The 19,971-nt window shown below is 41.8% G+C and overlaps 2 protein-coding genes and 1 long non-coding RNA gene across 3 annotated transcripts; 2 read left to right on the top strand and 1 right to left on the bottom strand.

Moving 5' to 3' along the window:
- chrna9a (cholinergic receptor, nicotinic, alpha 9a) lies at window positions 1–5,565 on the top strand. The gene is made up of 7 exons (XM_040146614.1): window positions 1–116; window positions 198–343; window positions 2,174–2,328; window positions 2,464–2,644; window positions 3,541–3,892; window positions 4,666–5,276; window positions 5,395–5,565. The coding sequence occupies exons 1-7, from the start codon at window positions 71–73 to the stop codon at window positions 5,563–5,565; spliced, it is 1,662 nt and encodes a 553-aa protein (XP_040002548.1). The 5' UTR covers window positions 1–70.
- Window positions 5,566–7,327: 1,762 nt separating this feature from the next.
- LOC120799994 lies at window positions 7,328–11,259 on the bottom strand. The gene is made up of 3 exons (XR_005708922.1): window positions 11,163–11,259; window positions 10,409–10,472; window positions 7,328–9,713 (listed from the first exon to the last, which is right to left on the bottom strand). It is a non-coding gene; the product is annotated as an uncharacterized LOC120799994 (long non-coding RNA).
- Window positions 11,260–16,946: 5,687 nt separating this feature from the next.
- On the top strand, window positions 16,947–19,819 carry LOC120799991 (glutamine synthetase-like). Its single transcript, XM_040145673.1, has 6 exons — window positions 16,947–17,115; window positions 17,281–17,427; window positions 17,549–17,695; window positions 17,880–18,001; window positions 19,157–19,356; window positions 19,489–19,819. The coding sequence occupies exons 1-6, from the start codon at window positions 16,947–16,949 to the stop codon at window positions 19,817–19,819; spliced, it is 1,116 nt and encodes a 371-aa protein (XP_040001607.1).
- Window positions 19,820–19,971: the final 152 nt, after the last annotated feature.

Genomic DNA, 19,971 nt, shown 5'->3' with positions numbered 1-19,971 from the left:
ATTTGTACCCAGGCTGTCTCAGCGAGCGCTTGGCTGAATAATTGATCCCTCGGCTTGTGACTGGTTGAAAATGAGGAAGGCAGCGCTGATGGTTTGGATCAGCCTTTTGGTGCAAGGTCAGTTCTGCATGATGGATCAGTTTGATGTTTGTTCCTTCTGTGGTGTACCCACCCTCTGTTTTGCTCTTGCCCCCTCAGTGTCCCATGGTGCCCAGGGTCATTATGCCCGCAAACTTCTAAATGACCTGATGGAGGACTACTCCAACGCTCTGAGACCTGTGGAGGACACAGACAGCGCCCTCAATGTCTCGCTGCAGATCACGCTCTCACAGATCAAAGATATGGTGAGTAGAGCGGAAACTCAAACACATATCATTACCGAGCACAGATTTAAAGATACAACTGTACACCCCAGTCACAGATATGACTTTAACCACACATTAAGTTCTCTTTAGATGCTCATCTATATGTCTTTAAAGTCCTCCACTCTGGCTGAGAGTGTCACATATACATATTCTGTACCTTCTTGTTACAACACTTCATTAAAGCTATGGGACACTACACTGAATTAACGTTTACATGAAAGACAGCATATGTTTTATGGCTGCACCATTACAATACCTGGAAAAATACTTAATATTTTGTGACATACATACATTATATACATTTCTAGAGGAATCAGCCAGAATTATTTGGTCCCTTTTGAAAAGTTAAAGATGTTCACTAGATTAGAAAACATTCTGTGGATTTGACTTCAGCTTGAACAGTTTGGGGCTCAGCTTTGGCTGCTTCATATTTTAAAATGATAAACCTCAATCTGCCAAACTATGAAGGTGATGATAGGAAGACAGAGATCAAGATCTGTTGTCGTTCACGGCTCTTCTAACTGACACAGAATCCAGGTTCTAAAGACCAAAGCTTGTACCTGTCACATGCTCATACAGTACGTGCAGGAAAATGCAAGAGCGCCTTACCGTTGAGGCTGTGCTAAAAAGGCTAGTGAGTAACGAAGAATTATCATTAAAGTTAGAGTGAAAATGAGACTAAAAATAATTCAGATAAATGAACAGTGAGCAATGAGCAAAGATTTATTATAAAGTAACTAATCACTTTGAGGAGAAGATGCTCCGAACAGTATAGATATAGAATTATTGATGAGGGGCAGCTGTCGATCCCATTTCCTTCCAGGACGTATCAAAGGTAAGTCAAGATTGACAGAACTGTGTTGATAAGGCATATACACCCAGTGTCCACTTTATTAGTAAGCCTGTACATTCTAATGCAATTCAATACAACTGTTCTGGCATGAAGTCTACTTTTATGATGCTATAATGTTCAGTTTTCTACACATTATTGACACTGTCACTAGATGTCATTACACTCTACAGGTTACAGAGGTGCCACTCAGTGTAAATTAAGATCCAGTTATAGCTAAATTAGAGTGCAGCTTTATGTCCAATACCAGCAAGTATTCAAAATTTTTTTCACTTTCAGAAAGTCAAGGGACTTGAAAATATATATATATATAAAAAGGAAAAGGTCTAAATTGTTCCAGCAGATTATTTTTAGTCTAGTATTTTGTAGGTCAAGCTCCAAACACATTGGGTGCCACACTTCACATTATGCAGCTCTATGGCCTGTTTTGTTAGAACTTCCCTGACTGGTAAATTTACACATCTTTCAATCTCTGCAGTCCAAGTTTGTAACTCGAGCTTCAGTCTCCAAGCCCAAGCCCCGATACCCAGGTGATGCAACTTCAGTAAATTTCTCAGACTTTTTCAGAGTTGCAGAGAAGACAATGCACAACTGTGTAGTACTCCCAGTGACCAGTGAATTGAATTTGACGTGTAAAATCTGAGGGGGGCCCCTTTAATTTGCTCATGGTTCTACTTTTAGAGCCACAGAACAAGTACGTGCCTCTCATACTGTACCAACTAACAGTACTCTCCATTCAAACTACTGTTCCTGTAGAGACCACCAGAGGGAACCACTGAATAGCACTGTACTGGAGTCTAGAGGAGGGACTGCATCCAGTCTGATATTCAGGAACAACCTGCAAGTTTAATTTACACCTCTGTGAACCTCTGGGACATTTCGTCTGTCTTCATCCCATTCTGGGGTTCAAACTTTCTTAACATTATGACCGTTTTGTTTGTGTGTGTGCGTGTATGCAGGATGAGAGGAACCAGGTTCTAACCACGTACCTGTGGATCAGGCAGGTCTGGCATGATGCCTACCTGAAGTGGGAAAAGGAGGACTACGACGACCTAGAGATGATCAACATCCCCAGCGACCTGGTTTGGAAGCCGGACATCGTCCTCTACAACAAGTCAGTAACAAGAGACGGATATAAAACAGGGAAGGGAGGTAGACAAAGAGTGAATGAAAGCAAGAAGAATAAAGGGTAAGAAGTGTTGCGTGCATGCATCTACACATGTGTCCTTTCCACTTGGTGTCTGTGTAGAGCAGATGAGGAGTCGTCGGGCCCATCCAGCACTAATGTAAAGCTGCGTTACAATGGAGAGATCATCTGGGACTCTCCAGCCATCACAAAGAGCACATGTGTGGTGGACGTCTCTTACTTCCCCTTCGACTGGCAGCAGTGCAACCTCACCTTCGGCTCCTGGACCTACAATGGCAACCAGGTGCCTATAGACAGAGGGTGATGTGGGGTGAATAAGAGGGGATTGCGCTATGAGCATATTGAATCAGTTCAATTTCTGGGTTGAAGACTGTCTATTATTAAGAATGCTGTAAATGCAAGGTAACTCAAGGATAACATGTCTGACCCTGAATGGACCTCTCTTCAAAGTGATATTCCACCCAAAATCTTTTGAGTGAAATCTGGATTCTAGAGCGTTTATATTTTTTCTTTTATGAAGTCAGTTGGAATTCGGCTGGCTATGTTGAATTCTAATAGTGTGCAGAATCATCCATATAAACACTGAAATTTTTTTTTTTTTACCGTATAATCCGTTTCTCTACTGTCCATCTGTATGCTCAAGTACACTTGAAACACTCATAGTGCTGCCAAGAATTGGTAAATACTTAGTTTCAACAAGGACAATAGCTCAACAAGGGAGCAGTAAAGCGTCGCCCAAAGGACAAAAAAACCCACATTTTCTGTCATAACTTATATTTCATAATTTGGGTGAACCAACATTTTAAGGAACAAAAATCTAAATAGGATCAGAGAGCAGGATTTTTTTGTGTGATTAGCATGTTTGTCTTATGTTTGTCTTGGTTTCCATGTTGTTCGTTCGGTGGAACGGAAACTCCAAATTGCTTATAAAGTAGGTATAGTGTCTGTTTATCTGTTAGGCATAGTCATCAGTACAGGGCGTGTACCAGGTGCTTGCCTACTGTAATGGTCTGTTCAATACCTTTTTCATAACTGTTGATTTTAAACAATATGTATGGGAGACTTCGCATAAAAAAATATTCATCCTTCTGATTGTTAGTTTGTGAACCCACATGACACGATCACATTTGCATCTGTGTTATACCTACAACTTTCACTGTCTGTGTGTCCTCTACACAGGTGGACATCAGTTTGGCCATGGACAGCGGAGACCTGTCTGACTTTGTGGAGAATGTTGAGTGGGAGTGCCACGGCATGCCCGCAGTTAGAAACGTTATGATGTATGGCTGCTGCTCTGACCCTTACACCGAAGTTACCTACACCCTGCTCCTGAAACGCCGCTCCTCTTTCTACATCTTCAACCTGCTCCTGCCCTGCTTCCTCATTTCGTTTCTGGCCCCACTGGGTTTCTACCTGCCTGCTGACTCCGGGGAGAAGGTTTCCCTTGGCGTCACGGTGCTGCTGGCGCTCACTGTGTTCCAGCTGCTGGTGGCTGAGAGCATGCCTCCTGCAGAAAGCATGCCCTACATAGGTTTGAATTATTCTTGGCACATTATTATTTGCCCAATAATTGAACTATTGAAACTATAAAAGCCAATTTCCACCAAGAAAAGAATAAAATTGATGAAAAGTTTTTAAAAAAAAACAAAAAAAAATTATGGGAGGTCAGAATTATGGGAGACAGGGTCAGTTGTTGACCCAGTAGCTCATTCGTTTGACTTTTTATCTCATAATGTTTGGTGGCACAGCGGTACAGTGGCTAGCACTGTCGCCTCACATCATGACGGCTCTGCGTTAAAACCTGCCGGCCGGCTCGCTGGCACCCTTCCATGTGGAGTTTGCATGTTCTCCCTGTGCCTGCGTTTTCTTACGTTTGTTCTGGTTTCCTCACACAGTCTAAAGACACGCAGGTTAGGTTAACTGGTGACTCTAAAATGCCTGTATTTGCACCAATGGATGGATCTCGTAATGTTGACTTGGTAGCTCATATTTTTAAGTTAGTATCTCATCATTTCGATTTAGTGATTCAGAATTATGGTAGAAATGGGCTGCCATTTGAAGCTCAGTTATGCAATTTTGAGACAAAATTGGCTAAACCTCTAAATAGCATGGTTAAGATAGGTGGATGTGTCTGTGTATCATGATATAAATGGGACTACAGATTTCCAGATCATTGGTGGTGAAGTCAGGAAGTTGTATGTAAATGTGCAACCCTGTATTCTAGATATTAGAGCTTCTATGTATGTCTTGCCTGTTAACTAATTCCCCTCTATAAGACTGTTTTTATTCCATTTTCTCCCCAAGGGAAATACTATATCGCCACCATGACTATGATCACAGCCTCCACCTCTCTCACCATCTTTATCATGAACATTCATTTCTGTGGTGCTGAGGCCAAACCAGTCCCTCACTGGGCTAAGGTGCTCATCATCGACTACATGTCCAAAATTTTCTTCGTCTACGAGGTGGGGGAGAACTGCACTTCACCAGAGAGCGAGAGGACCCCGCTGTTCCCCGAGGAACCCATGAGCGATAAGGGCTGCTACCACGACAACCATTTTCACGACGCCATCTACCATCACGACAGTGACCCGTACAAGTACAGCAACGGCCACAGCGTACACCATAGCAACAAGCATCACAAAAGCCAGGTGAATGGCACTGCCAGCAGCAGGATCCATCATTATAGCAACCATAACAACCATGCTTCCAGACTGGAGAGGGGTGAGACAAAGCGAGAGCCCTCACAGTGCTACCACCACATCAGGCAGGATCAACTGGATTACCAGTCCCCTCCTCACCCACGAAACCTCCAGCACCTCAATGGGGGGCTGAGGGAGCAGCTCCTTTATCCCACAGAGAAACATCAAGTCCCAGCCTGCCCCTGCTGCTGCCCCTGCCTCCAACATAAACAGGTGCATCACCACCGCACACTCTTTCTCCCTTTACTCACTTTACCCACTTATCTGATTACTGTTCTTCTAAAGATTCTTTAAGTGCTCGCTTTAGTTCATCTGTCTGTCTCTTCCTCAGGTGGTGAAGAACATCCAGTACATCGCCAACTGCTTCCGCGAGCAGAGGGCTACGTGTGTCAAAGCAGCAGAGTGGAAGAAGGTTGCCAAGGTGATGGATAGGTTTTTCATGTGGATCTTCTTTGTCATGGTCTTCCTCATGAGCATCCTCATCATCGCCAAGGCCTCCTGACAGCCTCCGCCTCCTCTTTTCACATTCATGATAACATTCGTTGTCCATCACTGCTGGACCTCAGTGTTACTCCAGAGCTGCTAATTTCTACTTTAATGCAACATCAGATACATCAAAACGGTTTTGTCTACAAGGAGATTGCATTCGATATGTCAGTATTGTGATGTGTGTATGTTTATGTGTGTGTTTGTGTAGGTTAAATGTTTTGGTTTTTTTTGCTTTGACATGAAGGCGACAAGGTCACTGCACACAAATCATCCATTTAACCACACGTGCACACAAAAAGAAAAAAAAATCATCAAAGCCTCTCGATTAGTTAACATCAGGTGTGCTTGCATGTGTCACGGAGCAGTGGAGCGGTAAGACAATCTAGGCCTCGCCTTGAACAAGCATGGACTCTCCATTATTGATGAGCTAACAGCCAGACATCCAGCTATAGGCATTACATTACTTACATTACGTTTAAAGCTACCAGATGATGCTGTTTTCCAGAGGCGGTTACAATGAGAGCACCAGCAGAATAACCTTAAATACTTATGAAACAACCTCATCTATGATCCGAAATAGGGCAAAGGTCGGTGACACAGTCTACAGGAGTAACTAAACTGTGAATCACACCCGTCTTTACAATGATTAAGTTTAGACATGAAAGCCTGGTGAAACTGGTGTTTAAAAACCACTTATTTTTAACAAGTGGTTTTCTAGTCTAGATGTCAGAGATCAGTGTATATAAGTTGCGAATACTTGAATTTGAGATTTCAAGTGAAAGGATGAGTGTTTACTTTTCTTTAAATGAAAACATTCTAAACTATTTAATGCAACATTCGGACCCTGAAGCCGACCTCCAGAGAATGAAGGGTGGATACTGTACCTATTGACTAACTGGCACTTTGCTTATTGGTCCAGTAAAAAAAATAATCCTTTGATATCTTGTATTAAAACTGCTTTTACTCATTGTACAAGCAGTTTGTGTTGTGTTAAAAACCTAATTTGTTATACATAATGTATGTATACATTTTGCAAAGCTGTCCATTTCTGTCTTTTGCATATAAAATGTTATTTCATTGCCTCATACTTTTTCTGCAAAATTACTGCTTTTGCATATACAGGGTTACATTTCACTTGATTTGTTTCGAAATGAGATGAACAAATATCCAGCATTAGTGATCATGCACATGCATATATACAGTCTTTGGTACACCTAACTAAAACTAATGCAGTCTAATACACCAGTCCTTCAATAAATCCTACCTTCATGAAGTTTTTGTTGAAAAAATTTTATCGACGTGGTGATTCTGTTCTGATTCGGTGCTGCTGAACTGCATTGTGATTTACTGCGGGGCTGTTGTATTAGACTGCATGAGTTTTAGCTAGGTGTTCCTAATAAACTGACAAATGAGTGTAAATCCCTGAGTAGCAGCAAAATGAGAATAAGTAGATAAATATTGTTAAGGGTTTCGGTGGAATTGAATGTATTTAATTATAGCGATCATATAAGCCATAAGCCATGAATAAGGACACACATATACACACATACACACACACAGTCCCAGACAGGAAGCTCCCCACACAGTTCAGCAGAACTGCGTAGGGCAGGTGACTGAATGAACCTGGTTTAATATCCATTCCCAAGGTGGCCTCTAGAGGGCAGATATGCTACAATCAAGAGGGGACTCGGTTACTGAGTCACTGAATAAATGACTGAATGAATGAATGAATGAATGAATGAAGTCCATGCATAGCAAAGTGAACATGGCAGTACATTTATTTAGAAAGTGCCCAATGGACAGCTCAGTGATACCAAAGGACATAAAAGACAGGGAATCTGTAAAGTATCAGCTCGTCCTCTTAATGGGCTGTAAGGTGTAACACTGGTAAAGTATATTTCAAGAAGTGATTTTAAGGATACATTCATTCTGCAAGACACTGCTTTAAAAGAGTATTTCCAGATCCTCACTGTTGAAACAATCAATCAGCAAGATTAGTTTAGAAAAAAAAAAATGTGATTAAAACAATAAATCAGTAAGACATTAGTTCCCCCACAAGTGAACTGTATTCTTTATGATTTGAAACAATAAACAAAGAGGGTAAACGGGAATAATGTGATGGAACAATGATTACTCAAATGAAATAAAAAGTGTCTTAAATTCCAAATCATTTTACAGTAAATAAAATCTTACTGCTGGCATGACTATTTCTAATGTAAGAAATAACATCAGATACATTTATTATTCCAGGCTCAAGCTGATGTTCATTACTATTTCTATAAATAGGTGTTCCCATTTACAGACTCCAAATACAGTACATACCCTCCCACGTTCGCAGAATATCTTTCTTCAGGCAGTATTAAAATAGATTAAATTAATAAAATCACAAAAAAAGTGTATAAATACTAACACAATCATTAAAGAGAGTGGAATCCACTTCAAGTTCTCTCTCAGAGTCTTTAGTGACTTTGTCCTTGTGTTACCAAAGTATTTACATCAGGGTCTCCATAGGCACTGCACCACATCATGATAAAAACTGTCAATAACTTGCCTGACTTGTCACATCAGGTGGACTAACATCTGCCTTCGTCTAGTGGAATTCGTAAACAAACACACACCTGTACGCACTTCTGTATTAACTCCTGGTTTAAAGGAGAATGCCACCAATGTTAAACATCATAGGGTGTTTATAGGTCCTGGGAGAGTACTACTGCATATGAAAAATATAATATAATATAAAAAATGTTATATAAAATGTTTTGAGTCTTCAGAGGGAGCTGTGGGAAACTTGAGTCAGTGTCTGTTGGGATTGAAGACTGTACATTTGAAAATGCGAGAAAACAACAACAAAGAGTTCCTGCTGAGATGACATGAAAGTACACCTACATTTTTATCTCCTCTGGAGAGATAAGACCAATACTGTAGTACATTAACTGTGTGTCAATGGTTTCGTCCAGTCTCTAAATTCTGCATGAAGTGACTCAACGCTGATAGGAAAATGACTAATTTATTGTTTTTCGGTGATTCATTAACAGCTACTATTCAGCCTACTTTTAAAATAAAGCAACACAACAATCAAAGAATCTGTTGGACATTGATCACACTTCGGCTACTTCCCAGATCTTTGACTTTGCTGAACAATGCCCCCTTGCTGGAGATGGTATGGTAAGAGATAAGGCCTACTGTGCTGAGTGTTACAGAGACAGACTATTGGGCCACACTTTCTCCAGACTGATTTTACAAACATGGTGATGACGATGGTTAGAGTTCACAGGGGATTAACGTGTCGTAGGGGCAGTCACACCCACAAGGTTGGGATCTATATAGAGATGAACTGCTCTCATTTGTTGTCAATTTATGGAGGAAAATGAGCAGAAACAAAATGTCATCTATTAGCAAGCAGCTGTCTTCCATCAGCTGTGCGGGTAAGCTGCGACTTATATTTCGCTTTCTTTCTTTCTTTCTTTCTTTTTTTCTTTTGAACATAGCCTATCCTTTCTCATTTTTTTCTCTTCAGGCAGGAAGCCATGTACCTCCTTCACTGAGATCAGACTAGTTTTGCTTGGGAAGACTGGCAGTGGAAAAAGCTCCACTGCCAACTTCATCTTGGGCCGTAAGGTCTTTGACTCAAAGGTCAGCAGCTCCTCCGTCACCAAGCATTGTCGCAGGGCCAGCGGAGATTTTCGTGGGCGACACCTGATGCTCCTGGACACCCCAGGGCTGCTGAACGCTCATCAGACTCCACAGGAGGTGCAGAGGGAGTTGAAGAGGAGTGTTAGCCTACTTTACCCTGGGCCCCATGCGTTCTTGCTTGTTATTCAGATTGGGAGGTTCACGCAGGAGGACAAGGAGGCAGTGCGGCAGATCAAACAGGCAATGGGCCCTCACGCTTTGACATTCTCAGTGGTGGTTTTTACCCATGGAGACCTTCTGGAAGAAGGGACATCTGTGAAGCAGTGTCTGATAGACCAGTGCAGGGATCTAGCTGAGCTGGTAGCCGGATGTGGGGGCAGGTACTGTGTCCTCAGCAACTATAGCTCCAAGAGCAAGGAGCAGGTGTCTGAGCTGCTTGCCTTAGTGGACGGCATGATGCAGGGTAACGAAGGACGGTACTACACCAGCAAGATTCTCCAGAAAGCAGAGGAGGATCTGGCTCAGGAGCTGCAGGAAGAGAGGAGGTTGCTGAATGAGAAGGAGGAGCTGTTAAAAAAGGAGCAGGAGGCTGCAATAAAAGAGTGGTACGAAAGAGAGCTAGAGATTGTTCAGCAAAAAAGCAAGAGGGAGCTGGAGGAGCTGAGGAAAAAAGAGGAGCTGGACAAGCAGAATGAAGGCAAACTGGCAAGAGAACGAGAGGAGGCCTTTAGACTAGAGATGGAGGAGAATGACGAGAAGGAGAAGGAGAGGAAGATACAAGAAATTGTGAGAGTAATGGAGATTCGAAGAGAGGAGGAGGAGAAGAGGGAAGCTCTTCAAGAAAAGCTTGACAAAGTTACTAAAATGCTGGAAGAGCAGGCTGAGGGTGAGGAGAAAATGAGAAAAGCAATGGAAGACAAGATTCAAAAGGAAAGAGCGGAAATCAAGAAGAAAGAGAGAGAGAAGGAACTTCAGCAAATACAGAGGGAGCAGGCCATCCGGCAGAGGGAGGTAATGAAGAGAGACGCTTTGCAGAAAGAGCTGGATAAACTCACCCAGAGCTTGGAGGAGCAGAACCGGAAGGAGGAGGAGAGGAAAAAGCAAATGGAGGACATGCTCAGACGTGAGAGGGAGGAGAATCATAGAGAAAGGGACATACAAATGGAGAATCAGAGAGCAGAGAAAAGGAGAGCAGAGGCCCTAAATCAGGAGCTAAAACTCACCAAAATGAAGATAGAGCAACAAAAGGCGAGTGAAGAAAGCCTCAAGAGACAGCTCGAGGATTACCTACGGAGGGAGAGAGAAAAGTGCGACAAAGAAATCGCTTTGTTTAAAAAGCAGTGTGACACAAAGTGCTCGCAGATCAGCAACAAAACGATCAAGATGAGGTCTGCAAAGGAACAAAGCACAGTGAAGACTGTGACCGGATATGTGCAAGAGATGGGACTGGTGGGGCTGAACGCAGCTTTAGAAAGTATTGGAGCTCCCTGTTGTATACAGTAACAAGATTTACATTTCTGGTGTATTTATTATTTAACATTTACTGTATATCAAATAAGAAAACTGGAGAAATAAATGTATTATAACTGTATCTTTTTCAGGCATATTTGGGCTGTGACCTTAATTACTTGTAATTTTTCAGGAATGGATAGGCACAATATGTTAGGACTTTTAAATTATCATCATTATTAGATTCAAACATTAACTCACAGTTTGGAAAAAAACGGAAATTAATGCCCATGTGAAAGCAATTTCATTTCAACAAATGGATGTAATTCCAGTGTGTCCTAAATCAGCAAATGCACAAAAATAGCACAAATTCTCAAAAATGATGGAGATAATCTGATTATCAGCGCCCCGCCCTCTGCTACGGACTGTCTGTCATTGTCTGCATCATCTAAATCTGTATTCAAACAAAACCCTGTTGCAATTAATAAAGATCAAATATTGCTTGAGTGCTATTTCAGCGTTCCTCACCGATGCTCCAACTTCAGCAGTGCCATCTGGTTATGTCCCTGGCCAAAAAGTCTGCTCTTATCCACAGCAGCATATCCTGTGTGTCTTTCAGTGTCTCTATGTGTGAGTGTGTGTGTGAGTGTGTGTGTGTGTGTGTGTGTGGGTTTGTATGAGTGTGTGTGTGTGAGAGAGAGTGAGAGAGAGAGCTGTGGGAAGATGGGGTATTAAATTTAGAGTGCACTGTCATGGCAATATATTGTCCTAACAATGCTGCCTAAAGGCAGCAGGTAGAGGAGGGTTGATGTGGTAATAATACAATATACTGTATCAGGTAAAACAAAAATTAAAGGAATACTTTGACATTTTGGAAAATATGCTTATTCGCAGTCTTGCCAAGAGTTAGATGGGAAGACTGATACCAACTCTCATTTACAGAAAATATGAAGCTACAGCCAGCAGCCGGTTAGCTTAGCTTAGCAAAAAGACTGGAAACAGGGGGAAAAGGCTAGCCCGGCTCTTTCCAAAGGTAACAAAATTCTTCTTGGCTTATGGAGTCTCCACTGCTTGCTTTGAAAAACTCTGTGATGACAAGACTGCAGGAAGTTACTGCTGCTAGTCTGGCACTTAACCCTGCGTATGAACATATGCAATTATTGAACTAACAAGATATAGCATGGTCTTTAGAGGTGCTCATAGACTGATTTTGTTACTTGTTAGCAAACAGTTGCTTAAATACATTAATCAGTTATGGAACAAAATTATCATTCATATGGAGTCGTGTGCTGGATCCCTGGCAAATGTAAATCCAATATTCACTCTCTTTAAGCTCTGTTTTTTGTCTCTACCAACTCCTAAGGGAAATATCAATTCAATTTTATTTTATTTATATACTGCCAAATCATAACATTTGTTATCATAAGTTACTTTACAGAGTAAGTTCAAGACCGTACAATATTATAGAGATAAACCCAACAGTTCCCACCATGAGCAAGCACTCGGTGAAAGTGTAGAGGAAAAACTCCCTTTTAACATGTAGGAACCTCGAACTGAACCAGACTCAGGGCGAGCGGCCCTCTGCCTTGACAGATTGGGTTGAGAGGAAAGAAATGGGGGAGAGAGGAAAAAGGGGGCCGTACACACTGAGGAAGCCAGGAGCTCAGACATACAGACCAGTACTTACTCTTTGACTCTAATCACCGACTGGAACATAAGCTAGGAGTTATCAGAACCCTGCACCACTGAGCTGATAATGTGCCAACAAGTGCACAGGCTCAGGAGAAGGAAGACCAAACACCTGAAGGAGGCACTTAAGCTTGTGGATATCCAAACTAGACTTTAGTGAAGGCAGCCACAAGATCCAGGAAGACCAACAACATTGTGGGTGATGAAGAAAAGAAGAATAAATGTAACATCATCATCCCATATGTGTCTGGAGTATCTGAGAAACTCAGGAGGATCTTCAACAAGCACTGCTTCCCTGTGTTTTTCAAACCCCACATCACACTCAGACAGAAACTGGTCCATCCGAAAGACTGCACACCCAAACAACAAAAGCAATCTAGTGTCTTCAGTCCAATGCAGTAGGGACAGTCCAGACTTATGTAGCGGTGAAAACAAACAACCATTGAACAAACGCATGGCTCAACACCGGAGGGCCTAAATTCTCAGGTCAAGACTCAGCACTGTACCTACACCTCAAGGATAACGAACACTCCTTCAAGGACAACAATGTACACATTTTGGATAGGGAGGAAAGGTGGTTTGAAAGAAGGGTGAAGGAAGCTATCTATGTTAAAGCAGAGAAACCATCCCTCAACAGAGGAGGAAGTCTACGACACCACTTATCCCCACCCTATAATGCTGTCCTTTCATTCCTCCCAAGAGATTTAGCAACCATTCACACCTGACATCATATGACTCCAAAAACTCAAATGACTGTCATTTTGACCTGGCCTCAGTTGACTCCAGCAACTCTAATGACTGTCGTTGCAGTAGCCAGGAGCACTAGTGAACCAAGTGACATCAATGGCCTTGATAACTACCCCACAGAAGTCAAATACCTGGAACTCCCCACCAGTCAGTCAGAAGTGAAGACGCATCTGAAAAAGATATTCAAGATCTTTAACCAAGTCCAGTTTTTTAAATAGATATCTTTATTGGTTTTAGTTTTAGGGAGTACAATCATGAAATAAAGAAACATAAGGATACCCTTTCCAGACAAAACAAAAGGAGGAGAGAGAGAGAGTCCCTATCTTTATAATAATTCTCCACACCATTAATGTGTTCTGGAGGAGAAAATTGGACTTTTCTTTGTCTGAAACCCACCTTTTAGAAACATATATAATATTAGGAAGACAACTGGACCCAAAGGAGTGGCCTCCAATTAAGTTAAACCATTCCCAGAGATAAAAGCAGAGGCAAGTCAGTTGGTAAATTTTAATATTCGACAATACCTACCCACCCTCCCTAGCAGGAGTTGCAACCTTTGCAATTTTAATCTGGCCCGTCTGTTTTTCCATAAGAAGGAAGTTAGTTAACTGTTTAAAACAGAGAGTAATTTTCTAGTCAGAAGAACTGGAACCATTTTGAAAATATAAAGCTGTCAAGGAGGTATGTTCATCTTAACAGCGTTTACCTAGAAGAAAAAATGAAGAACTTTAATTTTAAAGATTAAATGTATAAAATTGGCTTTATAAAGACCAGAAAGGGAGGGAGTGATATATACACCAAGGTAAACAAACCCAGAGGGAGACTATCAAAAAGGGGCAGAGCTAGATGAGGTCCAGGAGGTGTTAAGGGTTAGAGGCATAGCCTCCAACTTTGAGTAAATTATCTTGTCTGATCCACTGAGATAAGGTTTGGAGGAATCCCTTATAATGTTTTAACCAAAATTTTAGCTATAAATTTTATGTCTACATCAAGCAGAGTGTTTGTTCTGTATGAGGAGCAATCCTCTGGTGGTCCACCCTTCTTCAGAATCAGTGAAATGTTGGTATCCATCATAGCGCCTGGGAGATGGCCAGAAGCAAACAAGTGGGACAACATTTTAAGCAGGGGGTCAACTAGCACACTCTGAAAAGATATGAAAGACTCAGGAGTCAGACCAGTGGGCACCTGGGGCTTGTCTTTTGCAGGTGATTAATAGCCTCTATAACCTCCTCTTTAACAGTTCTTTCTGCATATGAGAAGCTTGAGGTAGATTACTGGCTGACAAGAATGTTTGCATCAGGGCCTCAGACAGAGGCTCAGTTTCGGATTTATATAAAGATTCATAAAATGTCTGAATGCATCTGTTAATATCTTTACTGTAATGTACTCTTTTGTGTGTCTTTTGTTTTATCACAGCATGTGATTCCACCTCTTTCCTAACTAGGTTAGACAAGTATTTACTTACTTAAAGATTTCTGAGCCTTTGATGACATGAGTATATCAAGGCCTGCTGACGTTGTATTGATTTGAGATTTTAAGTCATCCGAAGGATTGATATCAAATTCTCTCTGAAGCTAGTTTAATTGTTGTTCCAGATTCTGCTGTTCTGCCCCCTTCTTAAACGTTAGATAAGCGGAAAAAGTTATTGTAATACCACATGAAACCTGAGCCTTAGCAGTCTCCCATAACACATTAGGAGAAAGAGCTGGGATACCATTCTCAGCCATAAAGAATTTAAACTTGTCTGTAAAATATTGGATGAAATCAGGGTTTTTAAAGAAGAAAATGTTTAAACAGCCATTGCACTAGAGGACACTGTTCTTTACTAGACATAACCAAAAACAATGGGGAATGATCCGAAGTAACAACTAATTCCCAATATAGATTGTGATCCTGTGATCATAACATAGCGTCCCAATTTATCACTCTTGACCTTCACTTCAATAAGCAACAAGGCTTTATGAATTCGAATTGCCAACCCAATCTCTTTTTAATTTTAAGTGCTCCTCGTTACTTAGACAAGACTCTTGAATCAAAGCAATCTGAACCTTTTCCCTCTTCAAAAAGAGGTTTTTCTTCCGTTTAATAGGGATCTGGATCCCATGCACATTTCATTGAGCAAAGATTTATTGTTGAGTTATCAACATGTCTCCCTCATAAGCTGGTGGATTCATTGTTTAGTCTGAAAGTGATGGCTCCTGGTTGGGGCTTGGGAGTTAGGGAATGGTGGGCTATATCCAGCGATGGGGAGCCTCTAGAGTCCTCAATACCTAACAATTCACAAAATATTCGATCATAAAGGAGGTTGCCTTTGCATTTTCAGCGATTTCAAAAACTCAAAACAGGTTTTGATGTCCGCTCCTTGACATCAGACCCTCAGTTTTAGCTGCAAGCATCATGTTGCTTTTGCTCAGTGCCTCACATTTGGCCTTGAGCCCAGCGACTCTGCTATCAAGATCTTGAAGTGAAGTTTCAACCTTCGTGAGAAAAGAGGCAAATTAATCGACAGCGGACTGAAGAGTGCCTAAGGAAGAGTGAGTCTCATTCCGAAAGGATTCAATGAGCCTGACCAAAGAGGAAGGTGAGGGTTCCTTGTCCTCTTTGAATGGGTTGCCGTTTTATGGCCTTTGATTAACATAAGCCTTGTCCGTGGTCCATGCTGAGCGTTTTTTTATCCACTCGTTCCTGGCAGGGGCGGCTCTTCCCTGTCATTTTGTAGTCCATCCTGATGACAGGGTATGTGAGGTAAAAAAAAAACAAACAAAAACCTTCTTTGCTGAACTATTTCAACAAAATATGCAGGAGCAGATCAGACGTGTCTACACACCCTTGATTCAACTCTTCTTGGATAACCATGATCTGGATGACTGAGAATCTTCACAGAAAACCAGCTAACACTTGCTGTAAAGCTCTGTAAAGCCGAGGGCAGCTGCAAAAAGCCTGAGTCGCACGTACGCCATCTCCTCGACCCTCATCAGCTTCTTCATCCCCGTGGCTATCATGATTGTCACATACACCTGTATCTACCGGATAGCCCAGATGCACATCCGGATGATGAAGCGCGCAGCTTCAAGGGGGATATCAGATGTACCTGAACTATTTCCACACCTGTGCACTGAAACCAGTGACAGCTCATACCAGTCTCATATAAGTCTACACTTGGATTCGGATTCCCAGTGCTCTGATCAGTCACACCGGGAGCTCAACGTCTCCATCAGAAAAGAGACAAAAGTCCTCAAAACTCTGAGCATCCTGGGTGAGCGCAATGGTGGAAACGGTGATGGAGAGGAACGAAGCCGGGAACTTGAAGCAAGAGAGCCCGTTGAACGTAAAACTGGGCGTCTCCTGTGTCATGAAAACCGAGAGAAGCGAGGACAGTGGGAACACCTTGATGACTGTGTGTTATCATAGAGGGACAACCTCAGAGCAGGTGATGGGCACTGAGGAAAGTAACGACAAAGACAGACTGACACAGATACCAATATAAGGGACACAATTTAGGACATCCATATGAGGGGTCAGAGAGCAGGTCAGATATGCAAAGAAGGTGGATAGTGTGTGCAATTTAGAATGGGAGTGTGAAAAATTCAGTGTGATGACTACCTCTCCTTTTCCTTAGAAGGATGAAGGTAGACAGGTGAGATCTAGGTAAATAAAGTGAGGCCCTACAGCAAGATTAAGATAGGAGAGTTGTTGCGCAGGTTTTACAATAATTACCCTCTAAATGCATTTGAATATTTGACTTTTTGAATATTTAATGCTTTTGAATATATCCAGATATTTTAGGGGGAACCAAACTGCATTACAATCGTGTTTTTTGATGCAGGAGTGCTGTATTGAAGGAGAAGCTTTTCCAAGAATCTGGAGAAAATCATCATGTCTGTCATCTCCGAGAGCCTCAGTCTTCACAAGATGGTCAAGAAGCACTATCTGTCTCTTGCCAGCGGTGCACAGTGCCAGGTCACATATGTTTGGATTGATGAAGCTAAAGAAAATCTACTATGTAAAACCAGGACTCTGAACAATGAGCCAGCTGGAATCAGAGGTATAGTGGAAAAATGGACATCGAAATTTCCACTTTGTAGTCCTTTAAAGGGCTTTAGGCTGCATTGCAAATGTATTTCAAGATTTATAAATATGGTGCCTGATATGTTTCTGTTTCATATGACTATGTGTTCTCTGTAACTTTCAAAATTTTTATCCCTGACAGATATACCAGAATGGGGTGCTGTGTGGAATGATGGGGGTTCAATCGAAGTCAAGTTGGTCCCGGTCAGAATGTTTAGAGATCCTTTCACTCTCGACCCTAATAAACTGGTGCTGTGTGAAGTGTTTGACAGCAAACATGTTCCGAAAGGTAACAAATTACTCAAAAGTTTCAGCTATGTACACTTTGAGCTTCGGGGCATAGAAGAGGCTGATAGCTTGGTGTCCTATTCCTGTCGAGTTTTGGCCTTGTGTTTTACTTTTTCACACAGGAAGTAACCAGCGTTCACAGTGTGTTAAAGTAATGGAAGAGGTTAAACAGTTTCAGCCCTGGTTTGGGATGGAGCAGGAGTACACGCTCTTTGGTTTGGATGAAAAGCCATTTGGTTGGCCTCCTCAGGGAGTCCCATTTAGAAGAGGTGGGATTAAGAATAAACTGAGCCAGAAAAACATATTGTATGTTGAGAGTGTTATGAAAAAACTCACTATTCATTTTTCTAGTTTAAAATGTAATATGTAATATTAGCAGTAACAGTTAAAACTCTTACATTGCTATTTAATTGTACCCTTCCTCACCAAATTTTGTGTTGGTTTTACTCTCAGTGTCTTGTGCTGTGGGCATCAACAAAGTGTATGGAAGAGACATTTCTATCTGCCACTACAGAGCTTGTCTCTATGCTGGTGTAAAAATCGGTGGAACCAATGCAGAAGCATTAGCCTCCCAGGTAAGAACAGGTTGTCTCACTGGTTTTTAACTATTTTATAATCAAATTCAATAATAAAATAGCAATTTCAATTTGTTAAATGCTATTCTACTACTTTTAATTTGCTCATACATTTGTTTGAGCCTAACCAATATGTAAAGCTACACTATCAATATTTTTTATGAGAACAAGGTGGCTTGTGATGACGAATCCACAAAGAATCATCACCCCACTGTTCCTCTCAGCTCTACTGAAGTTTTTAGCTTCTCTCTATTCATTGTTTTGGTTTTACGGTTCACAACTTTACTGTTTTGATTCTGTCTTGTCTCTCTCATCACCTTTGTTTCTAGGTGCAGCAGGTAAATGTTTTAGCCAAAAAGCTGAGGTGCGCCAAACTGCACACAAACAATTTTTGGTAACTAGCTAGTGAGCATAGTGGATTACAGGCCAGATATTTCCCCCACTATTTGGTGGAGATCAAAACAGAGGTAAAAAAGTAGGGTGAATATTCAACAAACATTTGCCAAGTGGCCAGAAACATGACTCCAAGTGCTGATATTTACAGGAAGAGTAATAACCAGTAAGAGTAAGATTAAATAGGCACCTTTTGCCAACATGATAATATGTCAAGCGTGTGATTTTTTTCAGCTTGTTGTGGAGGTAAGCCCCTTAGTAGCTAAAAAGATTAATACAGAAACAACTAAAAGAGCATTTGTGTCCAGGTTAAACCTGCAATAACTGATATTTTGGCCACTTGGGGGCTGTGGAAACAAGTTGGGAACACAACACTGACATGTCATCATGTCATAACAGATTCATGTAGGACTATTGTATTAGACTGTGTTACTTCTAGTCGGTGTACATAATAAACTGGAAACTGAATGTATATTAGTTCCTGTATTTATACATTCCTGCCTTATGTTGAACAAGTCCAAGACTCTTGTTGTACCAGAATTCACCTTTACTTTGTATATACACATAATATATATATACATATACACACATACACACACACACACACACACACACACACACACACACACACACACACACACACACACACACACACACACACACACACACACACACACACACACACACACACACACACACACACACACACACACACACACATATATATTCCTCTCTGTGATGTTTTTTTGTTTGCCTGATCAGTGGGAGTTCCAGGTCGGCCCGTGTGAGGGGATTGAAATGGGGGATCATCTGTGGATGGCCCGCTACATTCTGCACCGTGTCTGTGAAGACTTTTGGGTTGTTGCCTCCTTGGATGCTAAACCCATCAAGGACCGCATTAACACTTCAGGCTGTCACACCAACTTCAGCACCAAGGAGATGAGGAGCGAAGGGGGACTTCAGTAGGTTTAGACACACACACACTTGCTCACACACACACACCCTAACTACAATACACATATTTTTAACTTGATGTGTAGACAATAGCCGAAGAATTAGAAGCATAAATAAAACTGTTCTCCGGGATATTACAGGTACATGGAAGAAGCGATCAGAAGACTTAGCAAGCGCCATTCTCAGCATCTCCGTGTCTACGATCCACATGGTGGCGCTGACAACATGAGACGCCTCACCAGTAATCGCTCTACCTCCAGTTTCCACGACTTCTCAACAGACACAGCCCGTCGCAATGTTAGTGTTCGCATCCCTGACCATGTTAGTCGCGAGGGCTGCGGGTACTTTGAAGACAGACGTCCTGCGGCCAACTGTGACCCCTACAATGTGACGAGGGCCCTGGTTGAAACCTGTCTGCTGGGTGCCACTGGGGAAGATGACGACGAGGAAAGGGAGACCACGGCTTCCTGAGGGGGGGGGGAGGTATCCAAGACACCACAAACTGCAATAATGTATCCCACACTTTGCATGTAGTCAAGTGCCTTTGTGAAATTTTAAAGAAATCCGACACCTTCAAATGCAAAAATTGTGTCATATGAATGAAGTAAAAACTAAATAAATAA

Source organism: Xiphias gladius, chromosome 15, assembly GCF_016859285.1.
Source record: "Xiphias gladius isolate SHS-SW01 ecotype Sanya breed wild chromosome 15, ASM1685928v1, whole genome shotgun sequence".
NCBI classification, from domain to species: domain Eukaryota; kingdom Metazoa; phylum Chordata; class Actinopteri; order Istiophoriformes; family Xiphiidae; genus Xiphias; species Xiphias gladius.
Note: the sequence above shows the minus strand (reverse complement) of the source record. Positions and strands in the feature narration are given on the sequence as shown.